Source organism: Rhinolophus hipposideros, assembly GCF_964194185.1.
Source record: "Rhinolophus hipposideros genome assembly, chromosome: 12".
NCBI classification, from domain to species: Eukaryota; Metazoa; Chordata; class Mammalia; order Chiroptera; family Rhinolophidae; genus Rhinolophus; species Rhinolophus hipposideros.
The window spans coordinates 55,903,437-55,925,616 of NC_138058.1; the positions used below are offsets into that span (position 1 = coordinate 55,903,437).

At 38.4% G+C, this 22,180-nt stretch overlaps 2 protein-coding genes across 5 annotated transcripts in view; one reads left to right on the top strand and one right to left on the bottom strand.

Annotated features, from left to right (window-relative positions):
• The window catches only part of SLC30A6 (solute carrier family 30 member 6), a 79,911-nt gene that overhangs the window by 23,315 nt on the left and 34,416 nt on the right, over positions 1–22,180 (bottom strand). For 2 of the 4 annotated variants that reach the window (XR_013994687.1, XR_013994690.1), the window contains 4 exons: positions 21,281–21,446; positions 14,053–14,285; positions 12,915–13,353; positions 11,718–11,816 (listed from right to left, as the gene is read on the bottom strand). The gene's annotated coding sequence lies outside the window, so the exon portion shown is untranslated. The remainder of the gene's footprint in view (positions 1–11,717; positions 11,817–12,914; positions 13,354–14,052; positions 14,286–21,280; positions 21,447–22,180) is intronic. The other 2 variants (XR_013994688.1, XR_013994689.1) reach the window with 2 other exon arrangements.
• Positions 411–22,093, top strand: NLRC4 (NLR family CARD domain containing 4; the record flags this gene model as incomplete). Its single annotated transcript, XM_081068849.1, has 7 exons — positions 411–696; positions 1,509–3,503; positions 8,386–8,478; positions 10,323–10,493; positions 12,559–12,651; positions 13,190–13,357; positions 21,798–22,093. 7 exons carry the CDS (start codon positions 411–413, stop codon positions 22,091–22,093), a joined length of 3,102 nt encoding a protein of 1,033 aa, XP_080924975.1.

Here is a 22,180-nt window from a genome sequence, read left to right on the forward strand (position 1 = left end):
CTATGAATTAGGGCCTTTACCCCCAGGGAGACAGTGTGTTCAACACTTGGCTGCACAGCATTGAATAGGCTCCAAGAGGTTTAGCATCTTTCCAAGGTTAGACAGATGGTAGCAACGGGCAGATCCTAGGCCAGTCTCATGACTCTAAAGCCCACTAAGACCTCCCTGGGAACCCTCTTATACTGGCGGGTAAGAGTGCTCACTTTACTTCATTACTAAAGAAGAACCATTTGCTCACCAAGGACTCAGGGGTTAGGGATGAATGGCTTTGCAGAACTTTTCTTTAGGGCCTGGAATTCAAGTATTTGGCATCTCCATAACTCAGCGTGGGTCCAAAGGAAAAAAAATGTGTGAGCCTGGTGCTCTGGCAACATGATGCTCATATGCACATTTTATGGACACAAATAAATATGTATACTTCCCCCATCTCCTCAGTGAATTTCCTAAAGGAGAACAGTCAAGTCCTCATTCAAAGGATGGGAATGACTGTTATAAAGCAAGTTGTGGACGAGCTATTTGTATGGAATGTTCTGAATTTTGAAGAAGTAAACATCATTTGCTGTGAGAAGGTGGAGCAGGATGCAGCAAGAGGGATCATCCACATGATTTTGAAGAAGGGTCCAGAAGCCTGTAACCTCTTTCTTCAATCCCTTGAAAAGTGGAACTATCCTCTGTTTCAGGACTTGAATGGACAAAGTAAGTATCTATTTGCTTGTATCTGTTCTACCCCTAAACCATGACCACGATCCATAATCCCCACGACGGAGCCTTTGCTCTCCTCCCTCATCATGTCACCAGGTGGTGGGCTTTGGTCATGGTAAGGACCATGCTCAGAGAAAACTCCTATTAGAGCGCTTGATGATGAAGCTGGCGAGTAACTCCAGGGTCAGGGAAGAAATGATTTCGTGTATAGTCTCACTTCAAAATCGCGCTGGACAATAAAGGCACTTAAGTCCACGCAGTAGTGCCACTCCTTAGTATGATGAGGCTGTCTCTGAGAGGGGTGGCTCGGTGACCACCTGCTCCATGATCCAAGCACTGTGGTAAAGACAGCCTGGCTGACTGAAGGAGCATGATTCTGCTTTTTATGAATAGTAATTTTGTTTTCTATTTCTTTAAATTGGTAAATTATTTCATGTCAGGTTTTAATCGAGGTTAAGTCTTGATCTGTTGAAAGTTACCCGTAGCCATCATTCTCAGCCATCTCCTGACTCTTCTCATGTACTTTCCTTAACCCAAACACAGGCTCCTCCCGTTTCCACTCAGCTGCTGTAAGATTTGGCGGTGGAAAGGAGCAAACAGAAGGCAAAAGGGGTGGAAAGGTAAAGGGTGACATGCAAAAGCAGGAGTAAATGTCTGGAACCGCTTGTGCTGGCCTAGAACTGGGGAAGGAAATTAAAATCACGAGTGGAAGATTCTCAGCATTATTCCACCTTCATCCTCCTGAACTCTAGGATCTGCGGAGACGTAGAACTGGGTCCTCTTTAATCTCACCTCTTCTCTCGCAGGTCTTTTTCACCAGATGTCAGAAGGAGACTTAGATGATTTGGCTCAGGATTTAAAATATTTATACCATACCCCCTCTTTTCTGAACTTCTACCCGCTGGGTGAAGATATTGACATTATTTTCAATTTGAAAAGCACCTTCACAGAACCTGTTCTATGGAGGAAGGACCAACACCATCACCGTCTGGAGCAGCTGACCCTGACTGGTCTGCTGGACACTCTTCAGAGCCCCTGCATCATTGAAGGGGAATCGGGCAAAGGGAAGTCCACCCTGCTCCAGCGAGTCGCCATGCTCTGGGCCTCCGGAAAGTGCGGAGCTCTGACGCAATTCAAATTAGTCTTCTTTCTCCGTCTGAGTAGGGCCCAGGGTGGACTCTTCGAAACCCTGTGTGATCAACTGGTAGACATACCTGACACGATTAGGAAGCAGACTTTCATGGCCATGCTGCTAAAGCTACGCCAGAGGGTTCTTTTTCTCCTGGATGGTTACAATGAATTCAAGGCCCAGAACTGCCCAGAAATCGAAGCCCTGATAAAGGAAAATCATCGCTTCAAGAATATGGTCATCGTCACCACCACCACTGAGTGCCTGAGGCACATCAGGCAGTTCGGTGCCCTGACTGCCGAGCTGGGGGATATGATGGAGGAGAGTGCCCAGGCTCTCATCCGGGAAGTACTGATAAAGGAGCTTGCTGAAGGCTTGGTACTCCAAATTCAGAAGTCCAGGCGCTTGCGGAATCTGATGAAGACCCCTCTCTTTGTGGTCATCACTTGTGCAATCCAGATGGGGGAAAGTGAGTTCCATTCTCACACACAAACAACTCTGTTCTGCACCTTCTTTGACTTGCTGATCCATAAAAACAAGCACAGATGTAAAGGGGTGAGTGCCGGTGATTTTACTCGCAGCCTGGACCACTGTGGAGACCTAGCTCTGGAGGGCGTGTTCTCCCACAGGTTTGATTTTGAACCAGAGGACGTGTCTGGTGTGAATGAGGACGTCCTACTGATGACAGGACTTCTCTGCAAATACACAGCTCAACGGTTCAAGCCAAAGTATAAATTCTTTCATAAGTCATTCCAGGAGTACATAGCGGGACGCAGACTCAGCAGTTTGCTGATGTCTCAGGAGCCAGAGGAGGTGACCAAGGGAAACAGTTACTTGCAGAAAATGGTTACCATTTCAGACATTACATCCAAGTACAGCAACCTGCTCCTCTATACGTGTGGGTCATCTGCCGAAGCCACCAAGATTGTTCTGAAACACCTCGCAGCAGTGTATCAGCATGGCAACCTCCTCGGGCTTTCCATCCCCAAGAGGCCTCTCTGGAGGCAGGAATCTATACAAAATGAGCGAAGCACTGCTATGCAAGAAATTCTGAAAGCCATAAACGTCAATTCCTTTACAGAGTGTGGCATCAATTTATTCCAGGAGAGTATATCCAAATCAGCCCTGAGTGAAGAGTTTGAAGCTTTCTTTCGTGGTAAAAGCTTACATATCAACTCAGAGAGCATCCCTGATTACTTATTTGACTTCTTTGAACACTTGCCTAATTGTGCAAGTGCTCTGGACTTCATTAAACTAGACTTCTACGGAGCAGCCACAGCTTTGCGGGACAAGACCTCAGAGGACAGAAGCAGGACGCACACGGGAGGGTCCTCAGAAACCTGCATTCCCAGCAGGGCCGTGACTCTGTTCTTCAACTGGAAGCAGGAATTCAAGACTCTGGAGGTCACACTCCGGGATTTCAGCAAGTTGAATAAGCAAGATATCAAATATCTGGGGAAGATAGTCAGGTCTGCTACAAGCCTCAGGTTGTACATTAAGAGATGTGCTGGCTTGGTTGGAAGCCTCAGTTTGGTTCTCAGCACCTGTAAGAACATTCATTCCCTCATGGTGGAAGCCAGTCCTCTCACCATAGAAGACGAGCAGCACATCACGTCTGTGACAAACCTGCAAACTTTGAGTATTCACAACCTACAGACTCAACGGCTGCCAGGTATTGTAAACATAAGAAGTTGAAGCTATACTACAATCTGGTTAAGTATCATGGAAATACTAGATATCATATAATTTTGCTTTAAATTTTCTAACAGCTTCTACCAGGTGTCAAGATTTGCAAGGAAAGTGGGAGAGCTGAAGAGAGAGGTCCATGTGGGGGAAGGCTGTCAGATTGGGAGGATTTCCAGAGGTGAAGCTATATAGTTTGATTGAATAGTTATATAGTTTATATACCGTGTTTCCCCCCAAATAAAACCTAGCTGGACAATCCGCTCTAATGCGTCTTTTGGAGCAAAAATTAATATAAGACCCAGTCTTAAATTATATTATATTATATAAGACCCAGTATTATATTATATAAGACCCGCTCTTATATTATAGCAAAATAAGACCGGGTCTTATATAAATTTTTGCTCCAAAAGACATATTAGAGCTGATTGTCTGGCTAGGTCTTATTTTCGGGGAAACACGGTAGTAAAGGGTGTGTGTGTGCGTGCCTGCGTGTGTGTATTTAGTGGTTAAGCTTGTTTTCAGCGAACTCTCCCCTTTCTCAGCATCTCTATCTCCACCCAGCACCCATTGCTTCCTGCCAGTGGCACCCCTCCCCCCTTAAAATCTGGGAGGAAATCTAGCCATTAAACTAGTTACCTACTGGAGCTAGTCACTAATTGTGCTACTAGATTCTCAGCTGGGAAAATTGCAGAACAAACCCCAGCCCCAAGTATTGTTCATTTTGGAAACAAAAAGTGTAGATTTTGTCTAACCTGAAGAAATTTCCGACTTCAGACACACACATGCGGGGCAATCTTTTTAGATAAAGGGGAGTTTTCCCCAAATTCAGACTAGCTCTAAAGATGAGTGTCTGTCCTATCTGCGTAGATCAGCCCTGTTGCTGGGAGCAGGGGCTGCTGTGAGGTGGGAAGAAGCTATGGCTGGCAGGACCCTTGCTAGACTGTAATCTAGGATTAGTTTCCAATCACAAGCTCTGCCTCACTTGTCACCTGCAGATGAAATTTTCTGTGAGTTAAGAGTTGTTTTGAATTTTCTTTTTAATATTTGCCAATATTTTGCCTTAATTTTTAAAATTTATGTTTTGAGTAATAAATTCTTGTGGTCCAAATTATAAAAAAAACCTATAATGAAAAGTCTCCTTCCCTTCCCCATCCCCGAGTCATGACTCTTCTTCCTGAAAGAGTTGCCAGCATTTTGAAATTGGGAGGTATCATGTGCAAATACAAGTTCTTCATTTCTCTTGAAAATTGTAGATTTGGCAACTGAGATCTCACATCCTCACTTGGTAACAAGTTGTGAGAGCCTTGTGATTTGCTCCTATGCTCTTTGGAAGAGACACGAAATCTCCAGGTGGGCACAGAGCCCACCTGTTCTACTTTTTGTAATAACATTATCTCCCTGTCCCCTTTGGCATTTGATTGTAATCAGTGCTTATTCTTTCTTCTGGCTAAAATCCAGTTCCCTGTCATTTATACCCAAAGTTTGTTTCTATTTTTGCCCTCCAAGTCTCTTCATATTCTTCCTAGTTCATCCTTTTTTTATTCCTAAACTGTATTCCATTATATGGATGTACCATAGTTTTTGTAGTCACCATTGAAAGACATGTAGGTTATTTCCAGTTTGGGCAATTATGAATAGAGCTACTATAAACATTTTCATGCAGATTTTTGTTTGAAAATAAATTTTCAGTTTACCTGGGCAAATACCTAGAAGTGGGATTGCTGAGCCATATGACAAGTGCTTGTTTAACTTTTAAAAAAACTTCCAAACTATTATCCAGTTTGTATCGTTTTACATTTCCAATAGCAATATATGAGAGATTTAGTTGCTCCGCATTCTCACTAGCACAAGGTATTCTCCGTATTTTTCTATTTTTGTCATTCTACAATAGGGGAAAAAAAAAACAGACAATATTAAATGCTGGTGAGGAAGTGGAGCAACTATAATTATGTGTGTAGTGTTATCTCATCATAGTTCGCTGATAAAAGTTGAAAACCTATCACGTGCTAGTTTGCCAACTATATATCCCGCTATGTGAAGTGTCTGTTCAAGTTTTTACCCATCTTTCAGTTGGGTTACTTGTTTTCTAAATATTGAGTTTTGAGTGTTCTTTATATATTCTGGATACAAGTCCTTTGTCATTCAAATCGCAACTGATTTGAAAATATTTGCTCCCAATCTTAGCTAGTCTTTCCATTCTCTTAACAGTATCTTTCATACGACAAGTTTTAAATTTTGTTGCAGTCCATTTTTTCTTTTATGAGTCATGCTTTTGGTGTCATGTCTAAGAATTTTTTGCTGAACCCCAAATCATGAAGATTTTCTTCTATCTTTTCAAAGTTTTATGTTTTACATTTAGATCTGTGGTCCATTTTGAGTAAGCATTTGTATAAGGTGTGAAGGTTCTATCAAGGTTCATTTATTTTGCATATGGATATCCAGTTGTTCTATTTATTGAAATGGCTATTCTTTCATGTTTGAATTGCATTTGCACCTTTGTCCAAAATCATTTGGCTATAATTATGTGGATGTATTTCTGGACTCTCTTCTATTGACCTATCACTTGCCAGTATGTTTGTCTACCTCTTGCCAATACCACATTGTAATAGTAACTGTAGCTTTAAAATAAGTCATAAAATTGGGTAGTGTTATTTCTCCAAGTTTATTCTTTCTTTTTTTAAAAAAACTTTTTAAATATTAGTTCCTTTTCCTTGCCATGTAAATATAAACAATCATATTGTTTATATCATCAAAAACTTCCTGAAATCTTGGTTGGAATTACATTATTTACAGACCAATTTAGGGAGAATGACATCTTTATCATGTTGAATCTTTTGATCCATTTGCATGGTTTCCTCTTTCCAAGTTTTTATATTTTCTTTCATTTCTTTTATCATCATTTTGTAGTTTTCATCATGTTCATCCTGTATATGCTTTATTAGATTTATACCTAACTTTTTCATTCTTTTGAAGCTATTATAAATGGTATTTTAAAACATTTTGGTTGCCTATTATTTATTGCTATTAGAAATACAATTGGTATTTTGTGTGTTCATCTTGTATTTCGCATCTTTGTTAAACTCATTTACTAGTTCTAGGAGTTTTGGGGGGATTTTCTTTTTTCTTTTTTTTTTTTTTGGTAGATTCCTTGAAATTTTTATCATAATTATCATAATTATGTCATCTCCAAAAATAACAGTTTTGTTTCTTCCTTTCTAATTTGTTGTGCTTTTATTTCATTTTCTTGCCTTATTGCACTGGTTATAATTTGCAGTACAATGTTAAATAGGAGAGGTAAGAGTGAACGTCTTACTTTGTTCCTGATCTTAGGGAGAAAGTATTCAGACTTTCACCATTAAGTACGATGTTAACTGTACTACAAAAAAACTGTAGTTTTTTTGTTTTTTGTTTTTTTTGTAGATGTGTTTTATCAGGTTGAGGAAGTTTCCTTCTCTTCTTAGGTTGCTGAGAATACTTATTATAAATGGATGTTAGATTGTGTCAACTATTTTTTCTGCATCAATTTATATGATCATGTCGTTTTGCTTCTTTAGACAGTTAATATAGTGAATTACATGGATTAAGTCCCAAATATTGCCCTGCATTCTTTGTATGAAGCCCACTTAGTGGTAGTATAATTTTCTTTTTATATATGACTGGATTCCTTGGCAATATTTTGTTGAGGATTTTTACTTCTGTGTTCATTAGTGATATTGGCCTGATTTCCTTTGATTTTATTCTCTTGGTCTGGGTTTCATATTGGGTAACGGTAGCTTCATAAAATGAGTTGGGAATTATTCCCTCTACTTCTATTTTCTGGAAGTGATTTATACAATTGGTGTTATTTCTTCTTTGAATGTTTGGTAGCATTTGCAAGTTAAATTATCTGTGCCTGCAGATTTTTTTTTGTGGAAAATTGTAAACTACAAATTCAATTTCCTTGATAATTATATAGGACTATTCAGGTTACCTAAGTCATGTTTGTGTTTTAGCAGTTTGTGGTTTTCAAAAAAATTGGGCAATTTTCTCTATGTTGTCAAATTTATGTGTGTAGATTAGTTCACATTAATCTCTATTCTTTTAACATCTGCAGTCTTTGTAGTGATATCTTGGTCTGGGTTTCATATTGGGTAACGGTAGCTTCATAAAATGAGTTGGGAATTATTCCCTCTACTTCTATTTTCTGGAAGTGATTTATACAATTGGTGTTATTTCTTCTTTGAATGTTTCATTTCTGATATTGGTAATTTGTTCTTCCTCTTTTCTTTGTTAGTCTTGCTAGAATTTTATCTATTTTATTGATCTTTTCAAAGATACAACTTTTTTCATTGATTTTTTTCCTATTATTTATCTGTTTCCAATTTTTATTGATTTCTGTCTTGATCTTTATTATTTTCTTTCTTCTTCCAGCATTGGGTTTATTTTGTTTTTCTTATTTCTTAAGTAGTAAGGACTCAGAAGAAACATTTCCTCATCTGTAATATAAGTATTCAATAACATAAACCTCCCTCTAAGCAGTCTGTTAGTTGCAGATTTTGATATATTTTTAAAATTTCTGTATTTTTCAAAATATTGTCTAATTTTCCTTGAGACTTCCTACTTGATTCATACTTATTTAGAAGTGTGTTGTGTAAAGTGTTTGGAGATTTCCCTGCTATTTTTCAGTTATTATTTTCCAATCTGATTCCATTATATTTGGAGAACATGCTGTTAGCTAAGGAAGATGTCCATCTCTGACCAAAAACATACATTTTTGTGTCAATTTCATGAACATTTCTTGCTGATGGTGACAACTAAAATCTTTTAATTGGTAACAGAAATTTAGTAAATATCAGCTGAGCACAGTCCAATTTCTTTTCTTTTGGCAGGCGGTCTAACTGACAGTTTGGGTAATTTGAAGAACCTTATGAAGCTTACACTGGATAACATTAAGATGAATGAGGAAGATGCTATAAAACTAGGTCAGATTTTTGTTTTCTCTAATTTTTATCAATGTAAGTTTGATAGTAAGAACAGTTAACTCAGGACTATGATGCTGGCTGTATCTATATAAGACAAGAATGCCTTTATGTATTTGTGACTACATTGGTTTTCCTAGACAATTTTCTCCACTCCCATTCTAATCCTTCAGCACCATTTTATGTAAATTGTACACCACTATATTGTAACCCTTTTTAGGACAGAAGCCATGATACGTTTTTATCTCCTTGCAGATTAAAAGCATAGAAACAATGTAAAGCAGTTATACTGTGGTTTCATAATTAAATAAAACTTCATAAATTATTGACTATATTTGTATTTAAAGCATATCAACAATATAAAAAGTTTATACTGTGGTTTTAACTTTAATTAAATAAAACTTCACTGATGGAATGAAACACTAGAATGAATGTGGACCAAGAAAACTTCGGGAACACAAGCAGAACACATGATTTGTCTTCCAGTTCAGGGAGGATTCCTGTTGAAACTTTTTCCCCCAATGTCCCTGCCTTTTTTGGTTGCGGGGAGCGGGGCTGTTTTTCATTTTCTTTATTTTATTTTATTGGCTCTTTCTTTCCCCCTTGGTTTTTTCATTCTTCTTATAATGAAATTAATTCAGAGTTCAGAAAACATTTATTGCATGCCTATGAGTTACACAGACCATCAGAGCTCGAAGGAGCCTGAGAGCACCTACTTTAACTTTCTCATTTTACTGCCCCTGGAAACTGGAAGTTTACTGACTTGCCTAAGTTCTCACCATTTGGTAGAAAGAGTTCAAAAACACCTATCTGAGACAATCTGGTTCTACTATTAAGGAATCGAAGTCTGGACTTGAATAAACTAGTCTAAATTTACTGTTTATTAAAGAATTACTGTGTAATACGTTAGCACTATACGAGGCACTTCTACATAATTCTTCTCATTGAATCCTCACAATAGTCCCAAGGTTACACAATTATTATTGTGTATGAAATGAAAATGACTTCAGGGCTCATGTTCACAACCTCTGAGCTATGTGTTCTCCCAAGACAACAATTAATATTCATTTACTACGTACTAGGCACTATACTCAATGCATTACATACACTATTTGCAACCTTCCCAAAGTTCAAAGTTCTGTAAGGCAGATATTATGAAAACAGTATATTTCTTTCTTCTAGGTTAGAGTACCATCAAGATAAAGAAATATTTTAATGACACAAATGTATGTCTAATCAATCCTCAAGTCCTCATCAGCTTTACACCTAATAATGAGGGGCATTTTAGAATGTTTTCTATTGTACTATTGACATAAGATAAATCTTTCTCCTGGTGGAGCATGCTGCATTGGATGTGGTGTTCACTGTAAAGCATCATGCAGACCCTATATCATTGCAATCACAGGCAGGGCTCTTTTTAGGCTGTAAACAGTTATGCAAGAAGCATACCTAAGAACTGAAGACTCCATGCTGCCCCTCTGAATTCAGCTTCCACCCCTTCTAAAATTTTTGGAGATCCTAAGGAGAGAGTGCTCATTCAGAAGACTTCATTCTATGAAAAAAGTTATGGTAAAGGTACCCATTGATACCCATTAAAATACTACACATTTACTATAGTTTTTATCATGCTACTAAGAGAATGATCTCCACATAAGTGATCTTTGTGTGTGAAAGTCATAGTTGAAAGAAAAATTACTCTCTTTGGATTTTTATAACTCAAAGTCTCGACAAAAAGATCATGGCAAGGGCTTGTGCAATTGTTCTTGGTCTTCTTTTCAGCCCATTAATGGGTGGTAAAATCAAATTAACTTGGTATCTTAATGCCTTTCCTTTCCTTCTTTTTGCAGCTGAAGGTCTAACAAACCTGAAGAATATGTGTTTACTTCGTTTGACCCACTTGTCTGACATTGGGGAGGGAATGGATTATATAGTAAAGTCTCTGTCAGCCAAACCCTGTGATCTTGAAGAAATCCAATTAGTTTCCTGCTGCCTGTCGGCAAATGCTGTGAAAATCCTAGGTAACTATTGCCTGCATTAGCTGAACAAGAACAGTGTAAGCTGAACAAGAACATGTGATACTTTTATAGTAATGTATGCTCCTCTCAAGAGGAAATTTCAGTTTTAGAGAAACTGGAAAAGACAATAAAGACTTCTAGGTAATATCTAGCCTACTTTTAATGATTTTTCTGGTTGAAATGAAAATGTACTATAGATGGATAATAGAGAATTTCAGAATAATTGAAGATGTTATAATGTTAAGATAAGGTGAAGAGGAAGAAAATAAGTAGGTACTTGAAACTTGGCACATATCCTGTTATATAATAATTGCTTAATAAATATTTGGATGAATAGATAGATAAATGATTGAGAAGCAGAGAGAAGAATTTCCTTAAATGTTCTCAGACCTTCCAATTCTTACCCACTGCCCTGTTAAAATAGCATTGATGTCTATTACTAATATAAGAGTTGAGTCTTTTGAGTTCCCCAAGGGTATGCATACCAAGTATGGAAAGACCTTTGCATATTACTGGATAAACTGGATATGTTCAATTCAGATGTTTATTAAATTTAGATTTTGAGAAAAAAGATGGTATAACCTTTTTAAAAATAGAATATAAAACTGCTGGGAGTCTGTAAGGATACTAAGATTATTTATATGCTAACATGAACCAAAAACTAGAGAAACCCATGAATAGAAAAGGCTGGAAAAGCACTGGGAGTCTGAGAATGAAAAGCACACTCCTCCTTTACTTCTTTACTTGTCACTGGGGAGAGACATGTTTAGAACTAAAAATATCAAATGTACTCTTTTAAGAGGAATTCCATAGGTTCTTTTTATTTTAAAGCACCAACCCCTCAAAGATATTTTACTCTAAGAAAAGGATTCATATGATTGATTAAAAATAATAACAGCTAATATTGTAACAAGAGTATATATTCATGAAAAACTTGACTCATTTTTTTAAAGGAGATTTTTCTAATTAGTCTTGATAGGAAAAACTTCAAGTGGATTACGAAACCATGATCAATACAAGTTTCCCCTCTGTCAGAAAGTATAGTATTCCTACGAAAACTTTGGTAAGCCGAGATGGCATTAAGCAAAGAAGCAATTTTTATGGAAAATATTTTAGCGTTTTCCCAGATCCAAAACATAACCTCTCTTAGGCTTTTCTGACACCTTAGGACTCACTTGCTAACGCAGATATGCACAAAATAAATCGAAATCAAGCAAAGATACTCACCGACATAGTTCAAAGCTCTGGTGGCTTGATGCTGAGATGTGGAGTGTGGTTCCCAGGAAGGAGCTGGTGGGGCCCCTCTCGCTGCCTCTGTAAGGCTCCCTGCAGAACAAATGGTGAACACTATTTTTGCTTTTCTCCTTTTTTGTAAAAGCAAAAATCCTCGTGGATTTCTTTCAGTTAGCAAAAACAGGTACTAATGTAGGTCTTTTGTAAAAGTGAAGTGGTGTAACCTAATTCTGGAAAAGGGGGGATACCTGTCATCTGGAGTGAAGAATAGAACTAAGCAGTTCTTAGCTAGAGTGATCGCATTTTATGATTCATGTTTTTATTTTCTTATTAAGTTTTTATTGTTAACATCACAACTATGACAGTAACAAAAACATCTAAACTGAGGTACACAAAGAACAGCTCATCGCATCTTTTTTGTCCCTTTATTTCTACTGAAGAATAAGGGCATTTAAGAATTGGAAACAATCTCACAGTTAAATCTAGTTTAACTTCCTCATTCTAAAGATGAAGACCCTGAGGCTTAGAGAAATGGAGTGACTTTCCTATAGTGACATAACAACTATATTTCATGATGCTTCAGGCTTTACGTGAGCTGAAGTCTATTAGTCAGAACTTAGAACTAGGAAATATCTATCCATTTGGTCACAATCATGGGAGTTAGGGGTTATACCTATCCAGATACCTTTGGGAATAATCCAATGAATCAAATTAAATAATGACTTGTGTACTATCAACAAAGAAGACAAAGGCTCAGAATTTTTTAAGGATATTTTAAAATGGACATATAGTTTCCTGATAGTCTTTTTATTTTGGATTAAAAATTTTTTTCCAGCTCAAAATCTTCACAATTTGGCCAAACTGAGCATTCTTGATTTATCTGAAAATCACTTGGAAAACGGTGGAAATGAAGCTCTACATGGACTGAGTAAGAATGACAATTTTGCCTTATTAGATGCACCTTAAGGAAGTCATGTAGCCCTTTCTTAAACTGTCCTTACGGAACACAGGCGGACTGCTTTTGAGTCAGAAGTTTTCACCTGCTCACTGCCCCTGAAGCTCCTTCTAGGCAGCTAGTGTCTGAGAGTAAGTGATGTTTAAGACAAATTTGCTTAAGGAGTTAGTGATAAGATTTTTAATGTTTAATAATGATATTGTGATTATGTTTTCTAAAAAAGAACTTATACTTACTATCTGAGATTTGCTTCGAAGTAACACGGAAGGGCAGGAATTTGGTGAAGATGAAGCAAGATTGTCCATGATTTGATGTTTGCTGAAAGTTGGCCTATTCGTATGTACAGTTTCATTACACTATCCTGAATAATGGTTGTATATTCTTGAGCACTTTCTGTAAAAATATTAATCGAAAAACAAGTCGATTCTCACTGCACACTGAGTAGGCTCCCACATCCCTTCATCAGTTTTGTGATGGATCCAATTCCTGAACCAGTCTCTGGTGTTTCAAGTTGGCAGGCTGTACATCCTGGAAGAGCTCACTGTGTTGATGTTGCCCTGGTGGAGTGATGTACGGCTCAGCCTGACAAGGCTGTTGGAGCAACTGGAGGGGGCCCCCCAACTGGTCAGACTTGGGCTGAAACACTGGAGACTCACAGATGCAGAAATTAGAATTCTAGGTAGGTACACACAGAGCCAAGAGAAAAGAAGCTGGTCCTAAGGAAGTTAAGTTGACTTTCTTTTTGTTTCCTCCCTCTGTTTCTCTCTCTCTCTCTCCTCCTTCCTTTCTTTCCCTTCCCTTCTCTTCTCTTCCCTTCCCTTCCCTTCCCTTCCCTTCCCTTCCCTTCCCTTCCCTCCCCTCCCCTCCCCTCCCCTCCCCTCCCCTTCCCTTCCCTTTCTTCTCTTCCTTTCCCTTCCCTTTCTGATTATAAAAATATATTTAAAGAGAGTTCACATATATTAAGAAGTAAAATGATTTAAAATACTGGCCTGCCTTCAGATTTTTAAGCATTTCACCTACATTTCACATTCTTTGACAAGGCGTATTATGTTGGGAATTGCTCTCCCTAGCCTTAACTGTCTGAAATTCAGCACTGCCCCTCCAATCTTGGGAAATATTTTTAAGTCACCTGTTAGGTATTCAAAACTTAATATAAAGATTAACGCAACTTTATCTAAATGGGGTCACAGAATATCTGTAAGTACCTGTGATGTAATCCCAGGAACAAATTGAGATATATAAATGACTGAAGACACCACTAGCCTCAGGCAGTTGATGACGGGTCCTCATGCTATCTGTCTTAGTTACCAATTTCTGTGTAACAGATTACCCCAAAACGCAGTGGCTTAAAACAACTATAAAACATTATCTCACAGTTTCTGTAGGTCAGGAATTTGGGAACAGCTTAGCTGGATGGTTCTGGCTTCAGCTGTGTCATGAAGTTGCACTCCAGATGTCAGCTGGGGCTGCTGGGGATCTGTTTCCAAGGTGGCCCCTCACTTGCTCAGCAGGTGAATGCTGGCTGTTGACTGGTGGCCTCCGTGTCCCATCCTGGGACCTCTCCATAGGCTGCTTGCGTGTCGTCACAACATGATAGCTCACTTCCCCTAGAGCAAGAGATCCAAGAGAGAACCAGTTGGAAGCTGCAGTGTCTTTGACGACCTAGTCTTGGAAGATCATTTCTGGTCATTTCCGCTGTATCCTATTAATTACCCAGGTTGGTGTGGAAGGGGATAACACAGGGGAGTGAATACTTGGAGGTGAGGATCACTGGAGCTATCTTGAAGGCTATCGTACTGTCTAAGGCACAGGATTAATGAAAAACAGCCTCGACTGCCTTGATTTCCCTCACAGATTGTCTAGAATATATTTGCAGTATACATATTTTAAGTGTACGGTTCTGTTGCATTAAGTACATTCACATTCGTTTGCAACCACCATCGCCATCCATCACTAGAACTTTTTCATCTTTCCTGACTAAAACTCTGTACCCATTAAACACTAACTCCCCACCTGCTCCTTTTTAAAACCTTGTCTCTTAGAGATGTGTCTCTCAGTCGTTGGGCTCCTGAAGGGTTTTGCTTTTCCTACTGGTGCTTCAAGTTCTGGATCTTTCCTTCCCTTAATTCCTAACACCACTTCCATCTCTTCTACCCACTCCCTTAATTTATCATCCTGGGTGTCATTCTTTCAGGCCCCTCCTCTATTCTGAGTGATACTGGAGGCAGGTGGCTTCTATGACAGACTAATTAGTTAGCTAATAAATAATCCCTCTCAGGTAACCTCATACCTTGAGTTGGAAAGGATGTGTCTTTTCAAGGAGGCTATTGGGAAACTTATAGAATTAGGATTATGTGGAGGGTGGGGGTGTATTTTTAGGTACTGACCTTTCAGCATCTTTCAGATAGCTGCCTAATTTGCCTACTTCTGAGGCAAGCCATTGAGACCAGCGAAGGAGATGGTGTGTTTAATGAAATAGGAACTGAGCTAGGCAGTAATTTGCCATTTTACTTTAATTGCCTAGTGCTTTATAGCCTCCAGATGTAAATGAGAAAAATAAGAGAAGGCAGCTGACTCTTGGAAATTCAGCTGTAAAGATGTACCCTAAAATGCAAGTTAAAAAATAAAAAAATAAAATGAACAATTCAATAGTGGTAACTAATTTATTCTCAAAGTCTTTTAGAAAAGAATCTGTGGAGCTATCACTATACCTCTAACAAAAGATAACAATATTATCCCAGTTTTATAAAGAAGCAAACACATATGAAGGTTGTCATACTGAAACAGGGAAAAGGGTTGGAGTCAGAAGAGGAAGAGTTGATGAAATTGGGGAGAAAGTGTACGTGCTGGCACTGCTCCTTCCCTCCACCTCCCAAAGGCATAAAAAGTGCTTGAGGCTTAGGCTGCAGAGCCAAATGTTCTCTGCCTTTGGTCTCCAGCCAGGTGATGAGACTGCTATCTGTCGGCCCCTCTAGAGGCTCCATCTTTAAGAAATGGTTAGACGCATTGGTTTTGGAGTCAGACAACCTGCCTTCCTCTTCTACCTGATAAATGTATGAGCTGCAGCAACTTAGTTAAAGTCTCTGAGCCTCAGTGGGCTCATCTGTCAAATTAGGATAATTATAATGCCTCCCATATTAGTGGTTATTGTGCTAATCAGTAGCTGAGCTAATGCATATAAAGAGTTCAACACTGACCCACTGTATATGCTCAATAAATGGTACTGTGGACATTATCCTCTGTGGACTTCAAGGCGGAACCAGAACCAGGGTTATTCGGTCATCTTCCTTTAAAAAAAAAATCTTTCTCAGCCTGCGAAATAAAAGTACAACCTGCTCACTTTTGATGTATAAAACCCTTCACAATGGAGTCTCAATTCACCTTCCTCTCCACCTTCATCATCTGTCACGCCATCTCACCTACATGAAGTTCCACCCTCATGGACCTCTTGCTGTTCCCTGAAAATGCCTTTGAAAATGAACTCCCTATGGAATGTCCTTCCCTTTCTCCTACGGTCCCTTTAAGACCTAACTTAAATACCTTTTTCTTGGTGAAATATTCTCCCTATGTGCCCTCCTCTGCATCCCCACATGGAACCTAGATGTTTGATTTAAGGCTCTTATCCAGAGTCTTTCAAACTTTTCTTTTGGCTATGAGTTACAGTTAAAAATACATTTTATCTCATGATCTAAAACATACATACATATATATACATTTTAAAAATTTCACAAAAATCATCTTATATGTGTGATACACTTTACTTTCTATTCATTCTATCCTATGTCACTTAAAACAAATGCTGTTTGCAACGTATTAAATTTATTTCATGTTCCACTAAAAGAGGGGATCCATGTAGCTTAGGAAGAAACACTGCCCTAATGCATATCTTGCCCCGGGTGTCAGCCTAGGTATGGGGTTCCTGTTTCTATGGTCACTTCTGGCTCTGAATGTCTGCTCCCATGTGTCTCTTGACCTGTGTCATCTTGCCTCCTACAGTGCTTCCTTTCCCTAGTCTCCAAGTGACTCGGATGGGGAGAACAGTCACTTATCCTTAATTTCTAGAAGAAGCCCTTGGTATAATTATGGATATAGCTTATTTACTGAGTGCTCCGGCGTAATTGTGAAAGACGTGATTACATGATAGTTCTGAGGAGCAGATTTATTAAATTTAACATTGTTAGTTCCACATTTTCAAGAGATGCTTGATCATTTCCACCTGTTCAGGCTCCGGCTGCCTGTTAGTTGCCTTGTTCTCTTCCCATGTCCATCTCTTCCAGTCCCCCACGAAACTCGTATCAGGAGTCAATTTGGGCGATGACATTTAGTGATGGATACATGTGATAGATACAACAGTGAAATGAAGACAGTGTAATGAGAGACAGAGTCTCTAATTAAAGAATGACTACCTAATGAAACGCAGGGAGAAAACGAGATGCGGATGTGAGGTATGAAATGAGATAACAATGAGGTATGAAATGAGATAACTATAGTTGGGATGTGCCTTCTGGAAAAACGCCAAGCCTGGACTGTCCTTAATTTTACACTTTTTCTGTAGCTGTACTCAGGCTACTGGGGAATATTACACAATTTGACAGATAGATACATTACAAGTTCATAGTGACAAATTTCAACAAAAATATTGAGAACCAAATGGTAAGAAAATACTATAAAGTAAAACTGGTGGCATGCAGCAAAAGCAGGGCTTTAATGAGATCCTCACAGCCTTAAGATAATAAACATAAGAGTATGGGCACACCTCATTTTATTGCACTGTCCTTCATTGTGCTTCACAGATGTTGAGTTTTTTACAAATTAAAGGCAAGACCCTCCACTAGTAAAAAAAATTACAACTTGCTTTATTGCGAAACTTGCTTTACTGCGGTGGTCTGAAACCAAACTCGCAATAGTCTGCCCACATAAAACAATGAAATAGAAAATAAAAATTAAAAAAGATCAATAAAGCTTAAAATCGGTTCTTTAAAGAGTAACAAAATAGGTAAAAATCAAGCAAGACTGCTCAAGAAAAAAAGAGTATATTAATTTCATTAGTCAAAATGGAGACATAAGCACAGGTCTGTAGCTTTATTATCACCAAAAACTGGAAGCAGCTAAATGTCCTTCAATAGCTGAGTGGATAAACAAACTGGGGTACAGCCATACCTTTGTATATTACTCAGTTCTAAAAATAAATGAGCTATCAAGCCATGAAAAGACATAGAGGAAACTTAAATATTGCTAAGTGAAAAAAGCAAGTCTGAAAAGGCTACAAAATGCGTGATTCCCATTGTATGACATTCTGGAAAAGGCAAAACTATTGAGACAGTGGTTGTCAGGGACTCAGGAGGAGGGGAGGAAGGGTTGAACAGATATAGCTCAGGTTTGTTTGTTTACGTGTTTGTTTTTTGTATGGCAGTGGAACTACTCTGTATGATATTCCAATTGTGTATACATGACACTATGCATTTGTCGAAACCCATAGAACTTTCTAGCACAAAGAGTGAACCTTAATGTATGCAAACTAAAAAAAAAATCATTTAGGAGGTCTGGGAAACCCAAGGATGGAATGCAGAATGCATAAAAATCGAACTGTATTACAAACTATGAAACAACCTCACTGCAGGGGATGTGGGGAAAAGAAATTGAACTAAATAACTTTGGAAGTGAGTCATCTGTAAAATTAAAGGGAAAATAAATGGTAACATAACCACTGTACTGTAATTGATACAGTTATATCCAATTGGGGTACAGGTTAACAATTCTGATACTGCTATACATTTACGCTGGAACTGAATAATTATGAAAACAGATGGCAGATGATGGGAGCCTAGTTTCTCCATGTTGAGGTGGAAATTTACAGCAAGAGCAGGGGGCTAGAATGACCCATAGTAAAGGCTTAGAATTGGAGACATCAGTATGAATGCATCTCGTAATTACCTTAATATAAATGTAATGTAGATGGTTACCTCTACATATAGGAAAAACAACCCAAATGTCCATCACTAATGAATGGATAAACAAAATGTGGTATATCCATACAACAGAGTACTATTCAGCCATAAAAAGGAATCAAGTATTAGAACATGCTACAACATGAATGAACCTTGAAAATATGCTAAGTGAAAGAAACTAGTCACAAAAGACCATGTTATAGAATAATATTTATGTAAAATGTCCAACATAGGCAAATCTATAATGACAAATAACAGATTAGTGGTTTCCAGTGTCTGGGAAGGTTGGGGTGGGGACTGGAGTGACTGCTAATGACTACTGAATTTCTTTTTTGGGGTGATTAAAATGTACTGGACACTTTTCAAAAGTGTTTTGTTTACTCGATCCCTCTGTAGTTGACAGTGAGCACTCTCTCCTTTTCAAATAGTCTCTTGACTTACATGCCACCTTTACAATGGCAATTCCTCTACCCGATGTTAACCTTCCAACTTTCCTCAGCACTTGGTCCCAGGCTCTTTGTTGTTCTTCCTCAGATAATTGCAAGCTTCGATTGCTGTTTTTGATTATGACTTTTCAAATTTTTCTAGCCCATCAGAAATCTGGGACTACCAGGTAGAAATTGTTACTATAATAGCTCAAGGATCTATTTCCTATGTTCTAACAAAATCCTTTTTTAAATGGCCTCTTTCAATTAAATGTTTGAGGATAATCTCTATTATCCAGCCTGTTCTCAAAAAGAGAGCCATCGCATCAAATATATGGTGATGGAAGGAGAACTGACTCTGGATGGTGAACACACAATGGCATTTATAGATGATGTAATACAGAATTGTACACCTGAAATCTATGTAACTTTACTAAACAACTGTCACCCCAATAAAGTTTAATTTAAAAAAAAGTAATTCACATTAGCATAAAAAAAAGGGAGCCATTGCATCTGAACTCCGTTATCCAGTCAGGGCTCCAAAACAAGCACCATCACAACCCTACTCATGTTCCAGAAGCTCTTTGGTAAATCCTGGACCCAATCATTCTGCCACATGGATCCTGATATTGTATTTTTATTTTCCAAGCTCTCTTTCTTGTTCCTCCAATTGTACTTTTTAAACAAATAGCATCTTATTCATGTTGGGTAGATGCAGTACCTTTTTAGGGTCCCTGCAAAGTAAGGTTTTGAAGCTTGTTCCTGTTCCCTATGTTACCTCATTTCTTGGGAGTTTTTCGTTTGGCTTTTAGGCTGTTCTCAAATGTCTGGTATTCTGTACTGTTGCCTTGACATTTTAGAGTAAGACACAAGTTGATAAGAAGCTCTGTGTGCCTGAGGAAGGGTGACTTTTCAACTGGTCAGTTTCACTGTGGGTGATCAGGAAAGCAAAATGGTTCTTCCTTTGTAGGGCCTTTTCTTGGAGGCAGTTCACTTTCCCCTGAAAAGGATCCTTCAGTTTTCCTCCTGGAGCATATAAGCCCAATTGCCAGTGTTCTGGGAATAAAATGGTGCCTTTCTGTGCTCCCAGGGCATGCTGACCTACCACAGCACCTATCACCCATCTAATTACTTGATAATGTATGTTTTCACAGCACAATGCACAGTACATAGCAGGCACTCAAAAGTGTTTGCTGAAAGAAAAACTCGTAAGAGCTCTGGCAATACTGGTTTTGTTTAGGATACAGAAACTTCAAGCATCAGAATCCTTCTACCCAGAGCATTTGAGATTCTGCCTGGAATATGGATCAAGCCGCTTGCCTTGTCCCCAGCCCACAGACAGCCCACAGCTCTAAATGTCAGATTCCTTTTCCTCAGAACCAGTCTGCTCATCGTGATGACAAAAATACTGCAGGTTAAATGAACAAAATGCATGCCCTTGGAGCATGTTGCTTGTTCTTGGTTCCTGGCTTGCACACTTCTAATTATCCAAGAAGCTCTCTTATAGATACCATCCTTAAACCTTAGCAAATAACCCGTGTAACTATATATCACCCTCCGAGTATAGAATGGGCTTTCAAGTCTCCGTTAAGTTCCTTTTAGGTGGTGAAATCTGTTCTGCTAGTCGAGGACAAAAGAAATTGCTCTTTGGGGAAAGAGCCTTATATATACACTGATGACCAGCATTTTGACTGAGTGCCTGCCATGCTGGGAAGTAAATGAAAAAGAGGCAGAGGCTGAGGCAGAAAGGACATGAACATGAGGTATAAGAGAGAGAGCAGGGAGAATGCTACCTACCAACAAAGAATAAAGGGCTCCTTATGGGAAGGAGGGAGGAGAAAGTGAGGCCCTATGTATAAGCTGGGTTAAGCACAGGCTAAGCTTATATAACAAGAAACCCAACTATAGAAGACAGAACTTGATTTCTCTGTCCTCTGACAGTCCAGAGGGGAGCAGTCCAAGCAGGTGGGGTGCCATGGCTCTGCAGTCTTTCAAACCCAGAAACCTTCCTTTTTTACTCTTCTATTCCTTAGCGTGTTATCTTTGACTTCATGGTCATGGCTAAGACATCCGCCTTCTCTTTGTAGGAGGTACATTAGAGTGCCCTGTTCTGTAAGGAATGGAGGAAGTTCACAGAGTCTAGGGAGGGTTCAAACAAACAAGCAAGCAAACAAACAAACAAACAAACCCAAAACCCAAATATTGAGATGCTCAAGGAGTCTTACTTACTCAAGTTTACAGTTAGGAACATTCCAAACCCAAGAAACAATAGGTAGTATTTGCTTCTCAGAAAAAATGACCTAAGGTTGCCAAAGTTTGACTCCAGTTTTGAAAACAAGTGCTGAACATTTGATAGCATCTCTCACACCTCAGATTTTAAGCAATCTTCTACTTCCTGGAAGAGTCAAGAAAAGGGAAAAAATATGTAATCCATTTATATTGGTTTGCTAATATAAATTATACTTATTAAATCAATTCTATTTATATTATAATTATTTTAAATGTTACTATTATAAATTAAATCAATTATAATTACATTAAATACTGATTAAATACTAAGTACTATTTATCAGATTCCCTTACACTTTAGGAAGAATGTAATTTGTAAATATAATGGACCAGAGTCACAATCACTACCCTATCTATAGAGAATTTCTAAAGCAAAGCACTGGCACAAACATAGACATTTTTCTTTAAAAAACTGTCTTGTTTACAATTAACACACTAACTTCTATCTTTTTACCAGGTGCATTTTTTGAAAAGAACCCGCTGAAAAACTTCCAGCAGCTGGATTTGGCAGGAAACTGTGTGAGCAGTGATGGATGGCTTAACTTCATGGGTGTATTTGAGAATCTTAAGCAATTAGTGTTTTTTGACTTCAGTACTAAAAAATTTTTACCTGATGCAGCATTAGTCAGAAAACTTAGCCATGTGTTATCTAAGTTAACTTTATTGCAAGAAGCTAGGCTTGTTGGGTGGCAATTGGATGATGATGATATCAGTGTTATTAAAGGTGCTTTTACACTAGTAACTGATAAATAAAGGACACCTTGAACCCATGAATGCCCCGGGGAACTCCATTACTTTCAGCCTGGTGATTGAAAAATCTTTGCTCATATTGTCTGCGAG